The sequence below is a fragment of the Mus caroli genome, chromosome 4 (genome assembly GCF_900094665.2).
Source record: "Mus caroli chromosome 4, CAROLI_EIJ_v1.1, whole genome shotgun sequence".
NCBI classification, from domain to species: domain Eukaryota; kingdom Metazoa; phylum Chordata; class Mammalia; order Rodentia; family Muridae; genus Mus; species Mus caroli.
In genome coordinates, this window is record NC_034573.1 from 108650506 (window position 1) to 108669830 (window position 19325).

Sequence of the window (19325 nt, forward strand, 5' to 3'; positions counted from 1 at the left end):
ACAAGGTGAGGAGAGGAGGGTCTGAGAGCCCTGGGTGCTCTCCACAGCTGCAGCTCAGGCAGGTGGGTCCATCCTCCATTCAGGCAGCCATGGCTGGAACCTGGCCCGTCCTAGGCACTCACCAGGTTGGGGCTCATAGTCCTCTTGGAATGGACTCCTCAGAACCCACCCCAGCCATAGACTTAAGATACCACACTCTAGATACAGGAGCTGAGACAGAGGCCTAGTGTGTAAGAAATCTTGATTATTCAAATTTATTACCATCAAGAAGTATGCAATGATGCTGTAGTTTTTCTTAACAAATAGAAAACAGACTGTGTACAACAGTGAACTCTACAGCACTAGCATCCACAAGGTAAAAATGAATGTTTCATCCAACACCACCGACCCCGGACTGTTGATCTTGACTTAGCCTAGCTATATCTGGGGACGTCGGCATCGAGTCCCTCGGCTAAAACAGCTATGCACCCTTCCCCGCCCCCACTTACCTATCTAGATAGTGCTGCCCAGAGGAAGAGACCCTCTCCCTGCCCCTCAGCAAGCTGAGATAAGAGGACTAAGTGTAGTACCATGGATACAAGTCCAGTAGTCTTGCCACATTGGTTTGTGAGGGCAACTTGAAGGAGTGGGAAGAGCGGGTCATGGGGGGATTTGAAGACAGCTGCAAACCAGGAGAGAAAGCATCTGTCCGGCTGAGGACAGACATGTGCTACCAGGCCCACTGGCCTAGACCTGAAGGGCCAGCCACGCCCCCGCTTGGCCCTGAGGTGTGTGGGGCGTGGCACAGGCCCTCCCCTGTGCCATTCATTTCCCGAGGTGGCCAGAACCCACAGCCTACAAACACCTGCCACACTGCGACGCTGGGGATGAGAGCGAGACTCTGTGGGCCCATGGCGAGCCCCAGGCACATTGAGTTGCCTCCCACTTCGAATCTGAAGTAGAGGCCAGGGGATGAATCTTTATTTCTTTTCTTAAAAAAAAATATTTTTATGTTTTTTTTTTTTTTGATTTTATGTTTTTTTGAACCTTTGCAAACACGATGGTGACGAGGAACGCCTTGCCAGGCTCCCCCAGACACGTCTGTGGTTGTAGGCTATGAATGTTAAATGCACACTGGGGAATGTGTTTCCTATCGCCTCCCCACCCACCACTGTCTGTGGGGCCTAAAAAAAGGCTTTCAAGGAAAAACAAAACCTAAAACAAACAAAATAAAGTGTTTCCCTGCATTTGGCTGGAATAGGATCTCATCTGAAAGGCTGGAGGACAGCAGGCGTCGCGCTGCCTCCCGGGCCACAGCCGACTTGCTCAGGTAGGGCCCTAGCTCTGCACAAGGAAGGCGAGTACTGTGTCCTTCCGCAGAAGTTGTACAAGAAAGGATCCAACGTGAACTCAAAAAGGAAAACAAACAAGTCCCAACTCCCACAGCAGCCCCACCTGCAGTGAAAGATCTGCAAAAGCAAGGTCGGAGGAAGAGGCTAGGACCCCGCAGTCTACCCCGCCTAGTGTATAAAAAGTGGGGGCTTTGCCCCCTTTTCCCACCCCATGAGAAGCATGAGAACGCGGAGCTGAACAGAGAGCTTGAAGCGGGGGCTCCACTTGGCCCGGTGGACAAGGACCCAGAGCCAGGCTGCCAGTCCACCTACTTGCCCAGGTGTTCTGGGCTCTCTGACTGGTGTGGCAATGTTCCCCGAAATGCTGTGATCCCAGTGGGCTGTGCTCTGCCGGCAACAGCATCCGTGCAGGAGGGCTGGACGATGGTTGGTATGGCTCAGAGGAGCTGGGTCCCCTCCGGAGCCCCGCGGGGGAGCGTCGGAGGAGAGGGGAGCAGTAGTTACGTTGCATAGTGATCAAAGCTGCCGAGGTATTCCAGGGCCGCACGGTAGCACAGCTGGTATTGGTCCTTTGAGGAAAGAGGGGGACTGGTCAGTGTGAACAGAGCCAATAGCTATTCCAAACACAAGGGTTTGCATGTGCTGCCGCCAGTGGCCACAGAAATGGCCTCTGTTGGCTAAGAGTAGATGCTGAACACCGAGAACTACCCAGGTACTCTCCAATTGAAACCTCGAAAGGCCATATCTCCTTTTTGCCTCTCCCAGGCCTGTGTTCACCTCCGCTACTCAAACCAGTTGTCTGTACCCAGACACACCCACCATCTTATCTTACACAGACTGCTACGGCTACTTCTGACCCCACAGGCAACATGGCACGCTAGCGCTCAGGAAGGGGCTACCGAATGAGCACGGCTCCCTCTCCTCTCCCCTGCACGCCATGTGCGACAACGTGAACACGCAAGAGCTATAACGTGAACAAATACACGGGGGCCAGCTGCAGGTGCAGCTGTGGGTTGTAGCGAAGACACGTGGGTCCCTCCCTCTGGTCTGCATACCTCTGTCTGCACCATTGCAGGGCGCTGTGTGCGGAGGGTCTTCACGGTCTGGAACATGTCAACCACACCCTCATACCGCATGCGCTCCAGGACAATGCTCAGGGTGACGAACACACCGGTGCGGCCCACACCAGCACTGATCAGAGAACGGCTGTCAGGAGTCCTGCTCCTTTCACACAATCAACTCCCCGGGTCTTCGGGACCACCGTCCACCCCATCCCTCCACGGGGGCCGTCCCAACCTGCAGTGCACCGTGATGGGCCCATCCTGGCCAAACTGCTCCTTTGTCTTGTGCACCTGCCCGATGAAGTCGATGAAGCCTTCACCAGTTTTGGGTACTCCTTGCTCTGGCCAGTCTGTAAACTGGAACTGTCGGATTGTCCTTGACTGCCCATCCTGGGAGAGAGGGTCAGGGGTCAGAATTAAGGTTTGGATGTTAGGTAGTAGGCCCTCTAAACCAGGAGCACAACCACCCAGGGACGCACTCTCAAGGACACTTTAGGAGGTAACACAAACAACTCGCCCACGACTCAGATCCCTGCAGTGTGAGCTGCAGTGTCTTGGGGCAGATGGAGCCACGTGTGCCCAGGTAGCTCAAGGGACACGTTTGTGTGCATATTCTTTGGCTGACACTCACCCGGGCATCTGTGACTTTGAATTCACGCAGAATGTACTGGGGCATGTTGTACTCAGCCATCGGGTCAACAACGAAGTACTGATAGCGAGCGGAGCGCTCTGCTGGCCAGTACTGGTGACATTTCTCCTGTGGACAGAACACCAGGCACCGCCCAAGATCAGGTGGGGAGGCCAGAAGACAATGCCACGTTTCAGAGGACTTTGGGAAGGGGTGCCTCAGGTGTTGGTAAAAAGGTCTGAGGCCATGCTGATGGGGAGCTGGGGCGTGAGTGCAGAGGGTGGAAGAGGTTCGCCTTTCCCAAGGGTAGCTGGTGTCCTCCCTGGTATGAGAGGGGCCCTAGGAGAAGGGGTGGGCTCACCCTGCCCATCTCTCGAAGCTTGGTCAGCATGACGATGATGGTGGAATTGTGCTCCCATAACATGCGCCAGAAGTCCTCGGTGCTCTCTGCCAGAGGCCCCTGTGTAGCTATGTAGGCCTTCTGCTGTCTGGGTGACATAAGACTTCACATGCTGGAGGTGCTGCTGCCCCCACCTATCCTGACACTGCCTAATTCCTCAGAGAGCAGCCTTCCTCCAGGAAGCCCTCACTTCTGTCCCCAACTCACTCTGATCTTTTGGATTAGCTCTTAACTCTCCCAACCAGAAGCAGACCAAGGTACCAGAAGGGGCACAGTGGGGCAGCAGGGAGAAGCATGCCGACCTGTAGCCATCTAGAAAGCTGGCATTGATGTAGTCTGAGCCCTCCACACCACGGATGGGTTGCAAGCACACTCGGGTCAGCTCATAGGGCATGATGTTCACTAGGCGGTTCTTGAACTTGTTGCAGGGCAGGTTGGCACTGACGAAGCGCGACGTGTGGGCCTTGGAGTTGGCCAGCAACTGTGAAGAGCAAAGGTTCTGTCAGGCCCGGCCTGCTGCAGACAGGCTTCCCACGACCGACCAAGTCAGGCCTCTGGAGTCCCACCTTGAACTCAAGTTCCATGGCCGTGACGCTCTCCCCGGGAGGCACTTGGCCTAGCTTCTGGATGTGGGCATAGAGGTTCCGAGCGAGCACCTCAGTGTGTCCGCACATGGCAGCCTCTAGCAGGGCCTCGTGGATGAACACATACTGGTCCTCAGTCTGCACCATGTAGTTCCTTTGTGAGCGCATGCACGTCACGTGGCCATAAATGTCAACCGTCTTCTCGTGCTTCATACGCTCCAGCATTGCATCGATGACGATGAAGCAGCCCGTGCGGCCCACACCGGCACTGAGGAGAAGAGCAGAGCTTGGGGCAGGGGTCCCCTCACCCCCCACCCCTCCCCTCTGGTGGCTCTGGACTCTCACCTGCAATGCACCACCATGGGCCCCGCATCTAGTGGGTTACAGGCCTTGACCCGTCTCAGGAAGGCCAAGATGGGAGTGGGGTACTCAGGAACGCCGTGGTCTGGCCAGGCCATAAACTGGAACTGACGCAGCTCACGCTTCTCACTGGAGCCACTCTGGGAAAGGTCAACAGAGATGAGGTTTGAGGTTTGCTTGCCACCCACCCAGGGAAGGGGCCAGACCAGCCACTCTCAGTGACACTCAGAAGCCACAGCAGACAGTCACCTAACACAAGCCGTGAGAACCCCTCATACACCTCCCAGGCCCCATGGCTGACCCCATGGCTGCCCTCTGCCAGCCCATCACACTCAGGCTACAACCTAAGGGATGGACTAGTGCTTGGGAACTCAGGGCCATACCTTATGGAGGGCAAAGGTGCGCATGGTGTATGTGGCCAACTCCACAGTGTCCACCAGGGTCACCTGAATGAGGCCATAGGTCTCAGTGCCACGGACTGGCCAATACTGATCACACTTAACCTGGAGGGGGATGGGCAGGACAGGGGTCAAAGTTATAGGATGCCCAAAGGCTCAAACAGGCAGATGTAGGGGGAAGGGCCCAGCTTACCTGGTTAGACAGGCCCCAGCTCTCTCGATTCTCACTTCCCTCTTCCTCTCCAAACCTCCTCACACTAAGCTACCACCCTGGCCCTCACTGGCTGAAGGAGGACCATAATTGAAAATTATTTATTCAACACCAGATCGTACCAGGCACATTTTCTGCCAAATTTACCCATAACGTTTATGCCCCATTTTCAAGCTCTGTAAATTTTATGTTCCAGTCAATGCTTCGCAGTGCAAAAGCAGACATCAGCAGCTCCTTCCACTAATTAACTTAGATGTGTGAACACCCCAGGAGCACTCTGGCATCTGGGGAACATGTGAATACCCCAGGAACACCCCAGAAACTGGGGAACATATTAACATTCCAGAAAACGACAGCATTTGGTGAAACATATTAACATCCCGGGAACCCATAAACACCTGGGGACCACGCTACATTACATCCCAGCAGTTCCCCTCTATCTAGGGAATGAGACAATACTCCAGGAAAACCACAGCCTTTGGGGAGTCCCTTTAAAACACTCACAGGAGGTGGTACCCAGCGTCACCCCCCTCACCCGGGATTTCTCCTCTAGCCTGGTCATCATGACCACTGTGGCTGTACGCTGTTCCCACACCATCCTCCAGAAATCGCCCATTGTCTCAGGCAGCGGACCCTGTGTGGCGATGTAGGCATTCTGCTTTCGGTAGCCATCAATGTAGTTGGCATTGATGTAGTCACTCCCAGGAACACCTACAGGAATGCAAAGGGATTCGAGAGTGTTAACCTGGAGCCCCGGACGAGCATTCTGGAGAGCAGGGCACAGGACAGCAAAGGGCAAGGGGGCACTGTGCCCCGGGCTCACCATCAATGGAGGTGAGGAGGACTCGAGAATGGTCATAGGCAATGACGTTTGCATATCGGTTCTTGGGCTTGTTCACCTCTGAGTTGGAATTCTCCCATGTGAACTGCTGTCCAGGGTCAATGGACTGCCAGAAATGGAAGAAACAGGGAAAGTGAGGGCCAAGTTGTGGGAGGCCTACCCATGGTGCTTTGCAGTCAAGTAACACCTACATCCCCCAGCCCAAGTCTGGAAAGAGATAAATTGAGGACTCAACTTCCACGGCAGCCCCTTGTAGAGCTAATGAAGACCGGGTGGGTCATGGGTCAGGCCCTGCATCCAACCAGTGGAATGAGATGGAGATGATGATGATGCAGTCACCTGGGCCGTGCTGGAGACTGTCCAAGGCTACAGGTCCACACACCATGCTGCCCAGCTCTCTTCTCCATCTCTGGCTTTTCCTATTCTGTCTGTTCCCTGCCCTCCCCGTAGGCAGGATCTAAGCTCCTCTACACCTCTTCCCGGTTCTCTTCTCACTTTGTTGCTCAGGAAATGTTTTGTTTGTTTGTTTGAATAGGGTCTCATGTATACCTGGCTAGGTTTGAATGTACTACCTACTATATAGGGTACTATTAAGGATGGCTCCAAAGTTCTCTCTCATCTTCCTACTTCCATGTTATGTGTGGGTGAGTGGTGGGATTAAAGTGTGTGCTACCCCATTTATGTGATGCTGGAGGAAATCCAGGGCTTTGCAAATTCTAGGCAAGCACTCTACCAAATTAGTCTCATCCATCGCCCATTCACAAGATTTTTTTTTCTTTTCTCTCTCTTAAAATGCACGTGTGTACACGTATGTTTTGTGTACCTGTGTGGTAGACAACCCTAGCAACACCCTCTGCCTTCGAGCCAGGACTTCTCAGTGGCCCAAGGTTCACCAAGTAAGCCAGGCTGGCTAGCCAGTAGTAACATGGTGGCTTCTGTCTCTGTCTCCCCACTCTGGATTACAAGTGGCCATTTTACACAGCTATAGCTGCAGTCTTCACCTTTCGTAAGTCAATCTTTGCTGACTGAACCACTCCCATTAGCCATCGCCACCCCATTCACAGGACTCTCCTGCTTACATCTCAGAGCTGCCCCTACTATCCTGCAGCCCCCTAGACATCTATCTCCATGCGCAAGCTTCACAGCTCTTTCCACCCCAGTCCCTTTAAAGGCCAGCTCATCTGTTTCCTGTCAAAGCAGGTTCTGCTGTGACCCCCTCAGTGGATAGCACCCAGGTTTAAAGTCCATCTTGGGACCTTCCCAAGGTCCCTCCCATTGCTTACCACACCCCCACACCCCTTTCCTCTGTCTTTCTCAACCTGCTGCTGCTGCCAGCAGCTAGCAGCGAGCTCTGCTTGGTACCTCCAGGCCTCTTCTCTTGCCCTGCTCTAACTCTCTCTGTCCTTCAGCAAGAACAGTCTTTCAAAAAAATGCAGATCTGAGTATCAAATTCCTGCTCAGAGGCCTCCCATGCTCTTGACTGGCTCAGGACACAAAAATGCTAACAGCTACATTTCTGTGTGAGCTCATGGTGTGCTCAGCACTGTCCTAAGCCACTGCGTGCATTTCTCCATCTCTTCACTGAAGAGAGGTGTGAGTTACTGTCCTTCCTTCGTGGATGGAAAGAATCGACGCCCGTATCACAGTCTCCTCCGTTTTTGGTCCCTGCCACCTTATTCTCTAAGGAGGCTGGCTCATCACTTCTGTGAGGCCCCACCCACTGGACACACCCACCATTGTGTTTGCTATATATGATTTCAGTGCATGTTGTCGGAACCACACACTCACAGTAACGATTACTGCTCTGCCTGTGTTTCTCAGTGACTGCGTCCCAAGGCCATCTGTCTCTACATGTCAGCATAGGGACTGGCATACAGTTAGGTGCTAGCAACAGTCTGACAAATGACCTACAGACCATGAAGAGAAAGTTTCAGGAAAGCCCACAATAGATCTGGTGGCTTCTAGGACAAAGAAGGGCCTTTAAAGAAAGCTCAGATGGGAGGGATGGAGGAGAGGTGGTAAGGTGACGGCTGTGAGCAGGGGCTTATAGGAAGGATGGCAAGGCGTGGGGCAGGACAAGGGCGAATACTGGTAAAAAACAAGGAAGGCCTCCTTGTCCAGAAGTTAAGCTAAATCCAGGCCACCCAGCTGACAGGCTCTGCCTCCACAGCAGAGGTGGCACTGTTGCTATGCAGAGGCATGCTCATCTGTCTACCTGCCAAGCTCAGTTTTCTTCTTTGGAAACCTGGCCTGTCGCCTTTAGGATCTACCTGGCCCAGTGCCCTCGGAAGGGGAAATCCGGTACCCAGGGATATATCCCCTAAACATAACTCAAGAGTGGACACCTGACTAAAAGAGAGCAACCCCCTGGGTCCAGCTGAACAGATCCATCCATCATCTGTCCATCAGTCATCCTCTGAGGTTATGCCAAGTGCTGACAAAAGAGCGGCCAGTACAGCAGGGAGACAAAGAAAGGGGGTCTCCTTAGCACTTCCTTTCTCACAAGGCTCCCCTGACTGTATTTGGGTGTCCTGCCTGGGGACATGCATGTTTCGGCATGCATGATCACATGTGGGAGTGGGAATGGAAGCCGGGCTGAGAACAGAGCCTCCCACCCCTCACAATGGTTACCATATGGAGACTCATGAAGCCAGCACAGGCAAGGTCTGGGTGGCTCCACGACTCCTCAGATGTTTGACTCTAGGTAACTCACACCTCTGTTTGAGTCCTGGTTTCTGGTATGTAAGACAAGACTGTGACAGTACCACTCCACCGGGGACTGAGTAAGAGGATGCTGTCCAGTACCTGGTAAGTGCAGACCTGTTCTTGTTGGAGATTAGATATTATAGCCATTGCTACTAAATCAGTGTCTGCTTCTGCAGGCATCAAGACATTTGCCTGGGCACCTAGCAGAGCCTTCTGAAGCATGTCCTAGGGTGACCACCAGAGGGCTATGGTGAGCCTGTGGGCTGAGCCCAGCACCTATGAAGGCCAGTTCCCCAACTGAACTTTGCTATTGATCTCCTTGGCCTACATCCCAATATCCTCAACCTCAGGTGGGACCCAGGACAAAACAAAAACAGACTTGGAGAGACTGAGGACACACGGTGGGAGTGGTGGGTGTCTCACCTCATACTCCTGGGAGAACTTGAGCCCATCGTTGGCTTTGAGGCGCTCAATATTGTCTGCCAGGTCAGTGATGGGGATGGGCGGGTGGTCTCGCATACCTGGGGGAGGTGGGGCAGACACACGGGTGGCATTAGTGTGAGTTCTGGTCAGGGTGGTAGAGACAGCCCAAGGCATGTGTGAACATGTGTGATCATGAAGTACTCAGCACTGGTGGCATGGAGACAACAGCACATGCGGCGGCGGCGACAGGAATGGAGAACACACAGTGGCTGGGCATCAGGGGAGGCCAGAGATGGAGGTGTGTGTACTGTGAGCACACAGAAGCATGTCCAGGTGACCTGGTGCTGCACGGGACAACAGGGCTCTCTGCCTGCCAGGCCCGCCTAAAAGGAGCAAGGGGCTTCTTCCCATGAAGACGGGGCTGCGAGCTCAGGAACAGGGTGGAAGCTGAGCTCTTACCACCCCTGTCTGAGACAGACACCCCCCTACCCCGACCCCTCATTGACGCCAGTCACCTCAGAGATTTGGTGACCCTGTCACCCCGGGCACCAAGTGTGTGAGCGGAATGGTCATGGAGCGCAAAGACAATGGCAGAGTGGCATAGAAGGAGGGAGAAAGAGAAGCAGAGATGGGGAGGAAGATACAAAGACAGGCAAGGTATCAGGACAGAGGCTCACAGAGGGGTTGGATGGAGACCAGAGGTGGCAGGGACAAGGAGAGAGGGTGGTAGAGCAGACACTGGAGGAAGCCAGTGAGCACAGGAGGGGACAGAGAGAAGGGAGATGGCCGGTAGGGGAGGGAGGGGATAAAGGCAAGGGGAAAAAGAGCAAGGAGAAAGTGGGGAGATGTGAGGAAGTAGAAGAGTGGAGACACACTGAAGCCAAAGTGTCCCCAAACGAACGTGGGAACTTTGAAAACTAACTTGAGATATTCGGGCAACTGGGGGCACTGGAACCTGCAGAGAAAACAAACCAAAAGAAAACAATGGGACAGGAGCAGAGCTCAGGAACCCTCTTTCTGGTCACCTGGTTCTGTGGTTCGACACTGAAGGGACTGTAGGTGAAGGGCAAGAGGAGGGGGCATAGACGGAGAGTGGGTCAGGTCCCGTTATAAGCGCACGTGCCTTCCAGTAACAGTCAGTCCCCTCCCCCAAAGAGAGAGCTTCCAAGCAACATAGGTCTGAGTGGCCTCTTAAGACCTTAGAATAAACAGTCAGTCCAGCCCAGCCCTCACCCCCTCAAAATCTGACCTTGGCCATTTTCAGATGGTCTCCATACCAGAAATGAAAAGTCTTTTAAAATCTCAAGTCCCTCCCTTCTCAGGGATGTCGTGCCCGTGGTATCCTTCACACACTGACATTTGAAAAGGGTTTTGCAGTCCCTTTTGCTGCTCTTCAACCCATGGAAATACTCCTGCCTGAAGGCTCAGGTTCTATACCTCAACAAAGCTATGGGCCCCACCCTCTCGGTGCCGCACTATGCTAGCACCTGAGACAGGGAACATTTCTGCCCACACCTCTGCCTGCATGCTCCCCTATAACACCACCATCCTGCGGCCTGTTCCCTTCTCCCTTCCTGCTCGTCCCGGAGAGTCTGGCCATTCTAAGCTTTGACCACTGCCTGATCCTTGGTACCATTCACACTGGTGGCTCCCGGGCTGAGGTCAGCACAAAGTCCAGACACAAAGGCCTACTGCCACTTGGATATCCTCTATGGCCGCAGTCACAGAACTGGCTTTGCATCCTTGTGTGAGCTCAGCTCACCTTCTGCCTTACCACCTTCAGCTTCTCAGACTCTTCTTTCCTGCCCTCCCTTTCCTACCACTTAACTGCCTGATGTCTTCCCCAGGGCCTGCCCGCTCTCCACAGAAGCAGCCAGCTCTGATGCTCCTCTGATGAAGACCTTCAATGACTCCCTTGGTCAGTCAGGATGAAGTCTAAGCTGCTCAGACTGCCGGTCATGATCTTGGTCAAGGCCTAGCCCCGGTTACCTCTTGGCTCCAACGCTGCAGAAATACCCTTCAGGGGTTTAGCTTGATGTACACACACTGTGCTTCTACTTAGAACCACCTCCAACCCAACTTTCTGTATGGTGCCCACGAAGCGAGGCACCCTCTGAGAGCAGCCTCCTCTAACCACTCTGTGCTTGCCTTCCTCACATAGATTCACGCACTGGTTACAACAGCCCGCTGGGTCCACATAGAACACTTTCTCAAGACACATGTCTTTGGAACTCAGTCGCCATGCTATAAGGAAGTCCAGGCTACACAAAGAGGCTAGCTCATCTGCCAACTACCTCCCACCGGAACAAACCACCCTAGGGTTGGCAAAATTCACTACCAAAGGCCAGAAAACCAGTGCTAAAGGCCTGCAGACACCCAGGATTCTCTTCCACCTTCTAGTTGTCAACTGACCTTTGTAGTGCAAATGTCCCCAGAAATGAATGGGTGTGGTGGTGTGCAGGGCAAATTTTATTTATAAAAGCAGACAGTGAGCCGTATTTGGCTCCAGGCCATAATTTGCCAGTCTCACTTTATAAGATTCTAGTTCCCAGCTTTCCAATCTTCCGGCTGAAGGCCTACCCTGGCTGGGTATCCTACCATGCCCTGCCCCAATTCCTGACTCATAACAACTGTGAGAGAGAAGACATAATTACTGTTGTTTTAAGCCTCGAAGGTTAGGGGTAATTTGATGCGCAGTGATAACCACCTCACACAAACACAAGCTCTCAGAGTGCACACATGACTTCATTCACTCATTCCTTTGTTGTGTGCTCAGGCATCCAGCGAGAATCTACCACACGATAAACACAAGGACGGGTTGAGCCAGCCAGGTCCTGGAGCTACAGCTACAGAGACTTTCGCTCTCTGAGAGACACCTCTGGGGTGTAGGGAAGGAGTGATATTCCAGGTGGAAGGAACAGTTCGAAGTCACATAAGAGCAGCTCAGGGGAAGGGACAGGTATTGAGCCTGGAGCAGGAACCCTACATCCTTGCACAGTGAACCTGAAATAGCCTTCAGGAAGGGCCAGGTGTGAGCCCCTCACCTACCATTCTGTCTGCTGCAGCTTCTCACTTCTAACACAGCCTGGGGTGTGTTGTGGTGTGTGTGTGTTGTGGTGTGTGTGTGTGTGTGTGTGCTGTCAAGGGCCAGAGAGCAGATATAGAGACTGACCATTGTGCCAGAGCTGAGGGCTTCAAGAGGTCTCTTACGGTCCGTCTATTCAGAGCCTGGAGATAGATGCACAGAGACCTCTGTTGTCTCTAGAAGTCTCCTAGCCTGTCCACCTGTTCAATATGGATGCCCCATCATGTCAATCCAAATGGAACAAAAAAGGAAGAGAAGCAGCCAGAAGTGAGCGTGCACTAAGGTCTTTTGACAACCTGTGGGACTGAGCTAGAGGCCAAGAGGCTGAGGGATCAACCCTACCTGGGGTCTGGTAGTTAAGCCTTCGCATCTCCACAGGGTCAGAAGAGTGGGCCAACAGGGAGTCCTTCAGCCCGATTGACTGCTCATCCTTTGATGATGGGGAGTGTGTTCTCTTCCTAAAGAAGCAAGAAGAGGCTAGTGAAAACTGGGAACATAGGCAGCTCCCACAGCCGCAGATGTCTCCCCACCACCCCACCTTATCCTGGGATCTCTGGGTGTGAGCCAAGGGGGAGAGCAGCGTCAACATGAGAGAACACAGGGTAGGGACAGGGCAGGGAGACGGCAGGTGTGGAGTGGGCCTGGGAGCAGTGCAGCGAGGGAGGAAGGCCAGAGAGGCTGGTGGTTCCTCTGGACAGGAGGCAGGTCACCGCTGGGCAGTGGCCGCTGTCCTTAACTCGACCACAGCTGATGCAGCAGAAACCACCACGAGAAAAGAAAACATGCACTGGCACACAGAACACACAAACGTCATCACGAGGGCCTGGGTCCCAGCTGCCTGGCTCTCAGGGCCGATGTCCAGAGTAGCAGGGGAGGGGCAGGAACAGCAGGGCCCTAGCCAGACAGAGTCCTCTCTCACTGGTGTCACCTTGCCCATCTAAAAAGGACAGGGTCAGAGACAGACTACGGGGGACCACGTGCAGCCCCTGCACAGGAGTGTCCGGGGAGAACTTGGAAATACGCCCGCACGTGTTTGCATCACACCTTTCCTTGCTGCTCTGCTGAGTGCAGAGGTGGCTTCTGGTAGGAATTAGGATGGAGAAATGGGAACCTAAGGAGGGTTCTGGAGAGCTCTGTGGACTCAGGGAAGCAATGGGGGCTGCAGCGTGCACATGCTCCAGGGGGGAGCATCTTCTGCGGAAGGGACAGAGTTGGACTGACATTGAGTGTCATCGAGACTGCCCCCTCGTGCCCATGAGGATCCATCCAGAACTGGAGAAGCCTCCTGTGCTGAGCAGGCAGGTTGCTGATTAAAGCCACAGGTTAAGAGGGTTTGGTCAGAGCTCCACCCCTTCCTGCAGGCCCAAGATGTGCACAGGGATAAGTAGAGGGGGAGGCGTGTACAGAGAGAAGGAACGACTCCTACCTTTCTTGTTTACTAGGTCCCGAGAGACAGGCAAGGACAGAAGAAAGGAATGGTCATTGTTGCTGCTAAGCACTCAGCCCTCACATGACAAGGGAACCGTGGGACTCTGATAAGGTACCCATAGGACAACCTCCGGGGGTTCGCCTCCATGGACACACATCAGAACCCGAGTGGGGATGGCGAGGGTAAGTGGGTGGAGGGACACTGCTTAGTGACACCTATAGGTCTGTGACTGCAAGAGGAAGGAGGGAATTTGCCAGGATGGATTATGGGGTCCAGACGAGGGCAGGGTGACGACAGGGAAGTGGGTACCTCCATGAGGTGACACATCACACATAGCACAGGACACGTTCAACAGCCAGCCATGTGCTAGCTGCTGGGGGCTCAGCACATATCCAGTGGGGCACTCTGGGGTAGATGAGGGGCAGTATAAAGATGGGACCAAGAGCCAGGGGTCTCTGAAGCACCAGAGACTAGAATTAAGAACATGGTGTGAACAGCTGCCAGGTGAGGGGGCACTGGGGCTGTGTGTGTGTGTGTGTGGGGGGGGCACTGCTGCAGAGCAGGAGCCCGGGGGCCAAGGGATTGTATTTATTTGGTGTAATGATGTCAAAGGAAATGCTAAAGACACATTTAACCAGGCACTTCAACTGTCAGGCTCAAAGGTTAGGTTTTTTAAAAAAACTTTTTAAGTTTTTGTGCTACTGGGGATTGGATCCAGGACTTTGTACATGCAAAGGCAGGCACTCCTACTGAGCCAAAGAACATCTTAAAAAACAAAACAAGCTGGGCAGTGGTGGCACATGCCTTTAATCCCAGCACTTGGGAGGCAGAGGCAGGCAGATTTCTGAGTTCGAGGGCTGCCTGGTCTATAGAGTGAGTTCCAGGACAGCCAGGGCTACACAGAGAAACCCTGACTCAAAAACAAAACCTTTATTTATTTTTCTTTTATTTTTTTGAGATAGGATTTAGATAAGTTAGGCCTGGATCCTTCTACCTCAGTTTCTAGAGTAGCCTGGGACACAGAAGCAGGCAGGTCTCTGAGTCTGAAGCCACCCTGGTCTACATGGTAGGGAAGCCAAGGCTATACAATGAGACCTCGTCTTAAAAATATCAGGAGGAAAAAAAAAATATATATATATATTGGGAATGACCAAGACCAAGTAAAATAATTGGAAGCAGCTTGGAAGCTGACAGGATAGCAGGGCACCTCCAAGGACAGGTGCAATAACTACCCAAGACAGGTAAGTGTTGACAGCCATGTCTATGATGGGTCTTTAGTAAATGTCTGTTGTGTAATTCTCATGGGGATGTGGGTCTGCAACTCAGCCTGTACCTCTTGTGGGCCTAAGGAGGAGAGGAGGGCCTGGGCTGGTGATAGCCGTGACAGAGCCTGTCACTCGGTGGCAGAAGAAAAGTGCTTACAGCAGGACACCAGGAAGCTGTGGTTCCTTCAAACTGAAGATGACAGACTCACACACACAGACACAGACGGACATGCCTCGGAACACACACAGTTCACCTCAGTCCTTCTTCATAAAGGCGGACCTGCACAGCCGAGTGCACACACACACAGACCCGCTGTTTCCGTCCATCGGGGCACTTAACACTGTACCAGAGGGTACCAGCAAGGCAGGAGGCAGGTTCTGTCCCCCAGAACCAGGCGCGGCACTCACCTCTTGAACAGGAGGATGGCGATGACAATGAGTATGATGAGAATGACTGCCAGGACAGGGCCTGTCACCCACAGCATCTCGGGCTCCTCCTGCTGCTGTGCTGGTGTCACCTGGACTACAATCTCGTCTGAGTAGGGGCTGGAGGCATAGCGCTTCTGGGGTCCAGGGAAGGAAGCAACAGCAAGGGCTATGAGCACAGCACAGCAAGAAAGCCCCGCCCTCATCCATCAAACCCAGGGAGGGCACCGAGACCAGTGAGACCGACATGTGGCGGGTCAGCAGGTTACTGAAGCCACATTAGGTCTGGTCTTCACACCCTGAGGCCTAGTGTCATGGGATACCCAGTATAGGTCCTCAGGGGTGTCCTAGTCCTAGGATGCTGGAGTCTCAGGATAATGCAGACCCGGGGTCTCCTAAGGTCTGAAGCTGGCCTAGTCTTAGATTAAACCTGGGGTCTTGGGGTTCTGAAAGTCATGCCAGCTCAGGCCAACCTGGTCCATGGGTTCCTTGAGGGAGGCGAGAACGAAGCACTGGTAACTCAGATCTGGAGACAGGGGCCGGTTGTAGAAGCCGCGGTAGCTCTTCTTGTCCCCCAGGGTGAAGGTCTCAGGGAGCACATCTACTTGGGCTGCCACATAAGGCTTCAGTCGCTCTGCTTGGCGCCGGCGCCTCCGCTGTTTCTCCTCGCCCTGCTCGATGGCCTCCAGAAGCTGGCAGAGGAGAACACAGAGTCACACAAGGCCTGGGAGCCTCCTCCCCTGGGGCATTAGCTACTGAGGCAGATATAGAGGTTCCCTCTTCCTGAGGACCCTCATGGGCCTGGCCTGGCCATAGCCATTACAGAATACTTCTGACATCACAGCGAGACCCTCCTTGTAGCCTATAAGGAAGGGCCACATGAATAACCTTATCCTAGGCAGAGAAAGCAGTTTTGGCATGAGCTGTGAGGAAGAAAGAGGTGATTTCATCTGTTCAGGAGAACCTAGGCTTAAAGCTCCACACCACAGGCAATCTCTGAGGTCCACACTGAGAGCTGCAGAAATGTCTCTAGTGACTCCTATACCATGGGATTCTTACCAAATATCTCCAGGGAAGTCCCTGTAGGCCCTCCCGGAGTTTTAAAAATTCTCCTGGGGATATCCCTCAGAGTTCCTCTCCCCAGAGAGAGAGCGGCTGACAGACAGATTCGGACTCCTGGGGCAATACTCAGGGAAAGATGGCCACTGCCCACCATGTGGCTGCCCTCAGTACTGATCTTCCCCTAGGCACCTCATCCAGCTCCAACTCCTCTGGTGTGTTCCATCTTGGTGCCAGCAAGTTCCCGCCCACACGGTCAATGGGCACCACCACAATGTAGAACCACCTGTGTGGACAGAGCAACCATCAGAACCTTCATCGACCTCTGCTACACTCCCAATCTGCACCAGCCTCCAGCCTCCTCTGTACACCTGACTAGCGAGGGGTCCTGCACTTGAGGCATGGAGAGGGAGAAGCGGCCATCCTCTATAAAGGCGGAGGCAGGCAGTGGCTTCTGGGGTAGGAGGTCCGGGGCAGTGCGGATGGACACCAGGTGCTGTAGGCCCCCGGCACTACTGCCACGATTCATCAGGACGAAGGAGTACTCCGTGTTGGGTTGCAGGTCTGCAATCAGCTTCCTCATTGAGTGCCCGTCCACCTCCACGCTCTGCCCATTGTACAGGATCTGTAGGGGGAGGGGGAGGAGCAGATGGGGTCGGAATGGCGACGCAGAGCAGACATGGGAGGCAGCTCTGGTCTATGTTGGCAGAAGTCCTACCCACCTTGAAGGGCACAGCTGACTTATAAGAGTCGGGGACCTCCCAACTGAGCAGCACAGATGTCTTCATCGCAGCGGCCACACGGAAATTCTTGGCAAACACTGTGGAAGCACGAGGAGGGAGTGAGCTCTGTGACTAGCTGGGCTGGGGTGAAGGGGCCCGAGGATGTGACAATGGCTGTAGCACAGGAGTAGGGGAGGGAGGGCCTACGGACTGAGGGTGACAACCAAGTACCCCAGGCAGCTTCACATGGCACAGTCCAATTCCTAACCCAGGTTCTTCCACAGTGAGCACTGAACCGGCTGGGGATGTCACTGTGCCTGGGGCCACACCTCCGAAAGAGCAGGGGTGGAAGCCTCGGCTCAGACACCGGGTCAGAGTAGCCAGGGATTAGTGGGTTGTGGTCACAAGATGTACGTGGCCACACGGACTCTGGATGTCAGTAGGTTAGGCCCCAAAAGGTTAGTGCTACAGAGCAAAGTAGAGCGAGCTGCACACCCTAGAAGGTGATGTAGCAGAAAGAGATCAGTGGATCGAGATCACAAGAGATTGGAAGGCCACGCAGATAGGTCAGTAGGTCATGGACAGCAGAGGTCAGGGCCACACACCCAAGGATGTGGTGCCTGTCCATTAGAGGTTAGTGGTCATGAGAGCGTGAAGTGTCACACAGCAGAAGCTGGTGGATCAGCTGCGAGAGGTCAGTGGGTCAAGGACAGCACAGGTCCCTAGGAGCAGTCACGCTTGGGCAGCCAATGCCATGACCACAGCACACACCTTGCTCCATGGGCATGGTCCGGGACTGGATGCTGGGGCTGAGAGGGCCGGCGCCTTTGCTGGTATGTGCACGGACCTTGATGTCGTAAGTGGTGTCCGGTTTAAGGCCCAAGAGTGTAAGGTGTGTGTCGTCGGTGACATTCTGGAGTTCAAGCTGGCTGTTGATGTCACGGTAGACCACGGTATAGTTGGTGATGCGACCATTCCTCTCTGCCAGCACCGGCGGGTCCCAGGTCAGTTCCGTGGTAGATGTGGTCAGTCCTGTCACTCGAAGGTTTTGAGGAAAGCCACTGGGTACATCCTCAGGGGTGGTGATCTCTTTCTCAAACTCTTCTCCTGGGCCAGCCCGGTTCTTGGCAGCGAGCCGGAAGACGTAGGTGGCCCCTTTGTGCAGGCCGGTGACTGTAAAATGTTGGTCATCCTTGCCAAAGTCTATGGTGTTGGGCCGCGCCTCATCGGCCCGCCGGTATTGGAGACGGTAGCCCAGCAGCTCTCCAGGCAGCTCCTTGGGTGGGTGCCACTGCAGCAGCGCGGTGTGCATGGCCGTGGTGCTGACCATCATGGTGGGCCGTCCTGGGACTGAACAGCACGCACTGGGCTCTGGTGCCATCCTCCCTGCTGCCCACCCAGCTTTGTCCATGAACCCCTCACTCACCTGCCCCTGTCGTAGTAACCACCTTGGGCTTGCTTCGGGCACCATCCCCCTTAGTGGTGTAGGCAGCGACGGTGATGGAGTAGGTGGTCTCGGGGGTGAGGCCGCTGATGGTGGTCTCCTGAAGGAGAAGGGGAAAGGCAGGTCCCATCATACTGCGTGAGAAGAAGCTAGACTATCAGTCACCTGAAGACTGGAGCCTAGGGTGCCCCAGGTACACAGGACCAGAGTCATGGGAGGTGAAGCTGGATAAATCCTTCCTCTGCTTCCTTTGCTGGAGGCAGGACAGCCAGGTGGGATATGGGCTAGGAGCATGCCACCCAACCCAAAAGCCCCAGGCCTGGGGCAGATAGCTCATTCTTTGTTTCAGAGAAGAACAAAGGACCACACTGTTACTTTCTCGCCATTGTGCTGTGAGTGACACCTCATGAGGTCTTTACACACAGACAGAGCCTTGCATGCACCAGGCACCTTCCGTGCCTCTTGGCACGCAAATGCATACAGGCCACCATCCCTCTGGAATTAGCTGGTGCAAGGCCACTTATAAAAGAGCAGGGTAAAGGAGAGGGCCCAACCTATAACACTGTAAGTTACAGTGACCCTATCTACTCCGGTGACTGGGATATCCAAACCCTCCTGAGACCACATAAGAGGGAGAAAAAGACAGGACACAGAATTCCCCAAACCCAGGAACACATTCCCCTCTTGTTTCCACCGATGCCCAAGAAGTCAGCCACTCCACTTCCTTCTACCTTGGTGGATCCTACCCACACACCCATCCAGCAAAGGCAATGTTTCCGGACATGCGGAGAAACACCATAGGAGACCAAGCCACGCCACACAGAGAGGAGGAGGAGGAGGAGGGGAGAGTACCACCATGGAGTAGGCACAGGGCTGTCAGCACCAGCCCTGGTGTCCTTCCAGCTCTAAGCCTCAGGTGGGGCCAACTGTAGATGCCAACAACCCTTTGCAG

At 54.0% G+C, this 19325-nt stretch overlaps 1 protein-coding gene across 6 annotated transcripts in view; it reads right to left on the minus strand.

Annotated features, from left to right (window-relative positions):
* Window positions 1-224: 224 nt before the first annotated feature.
* Window positions 225-19325, minus strand: part of Ptprf (protein tyrosine phosphatase receptor type F) — an 83078-nt gene continuing 63977 nt past the window's right edge. For 4 of the 6 annotated variants that reach the window (XM_029475902.1, XM_029475901.1, XM_029475899.1 and 1 more), the window contains 20 exons: window positions 18356-18473; window positions 17701-18279; window positions 16930-17027; window positions 16579-16832; window positions 16400-16493; window positions 15622-15840; window positions 15131-15285; window positions 12371-12486; window positions 8944-9041; window positions 5797-5920; window positions 5509-5684; window positions 4748-4867; window positions 4350-4504; window positions 3987-4272; window positions 3723-3901; window positions 3382-3508; window positions 3024-3149; window positions 2628-2782; window positions 2387-2522; window positions 230-1900 (listed from right to left, as the gene is read on the minus strand). In XM_029475902.1, coding sequence (XP_029331762.1) covers window positions 1832-1900; window positions 2387-2522; window positions 2628-2782; window positions 3024-3149; window positions 3382-3508; window positions 3723-3901; window positions 3987-4272; window positions 4350-4504; window positions 4748-4867; window positions 5509-5684; window positions 5797-5920; window positions 8944-9041; window positions 12371-12486; window positions 15131-15285; window positions 15622-15840; window positions 16400-16493; window positions 16579-16832; window positions 16930-17027; window positions 17701-18279; window positions 18356-18473 — 3384 coding nt within the window. In that variant the 3' untranslated portion in view covers window positions 230-1831. Of the gene's footprint in view, window positions 1901-2386; window positions 2523-2627; window positions 2783-3023; window positions 3150-3381; window positions 3509-3722; window positions 3902-3986; window positions 4273-4349; window positions 4505-4747; window positions 4868-5508; window positions 5685-5796; window positions 5921-8943; window positions 9042-12370; window positions 12487-15130; window positions 15286-15621; window positions 15841-16399; window positions 16494-16578; window positions 16833-16929; window positions 17028-17700; window positions 18280-18355; window positions 18474-19325 lie in introns of all 6 variants that reach the window. The other 2 variants (XM_021159518.2, XM_029475898.1) reach the window with 1 other exon arrangement.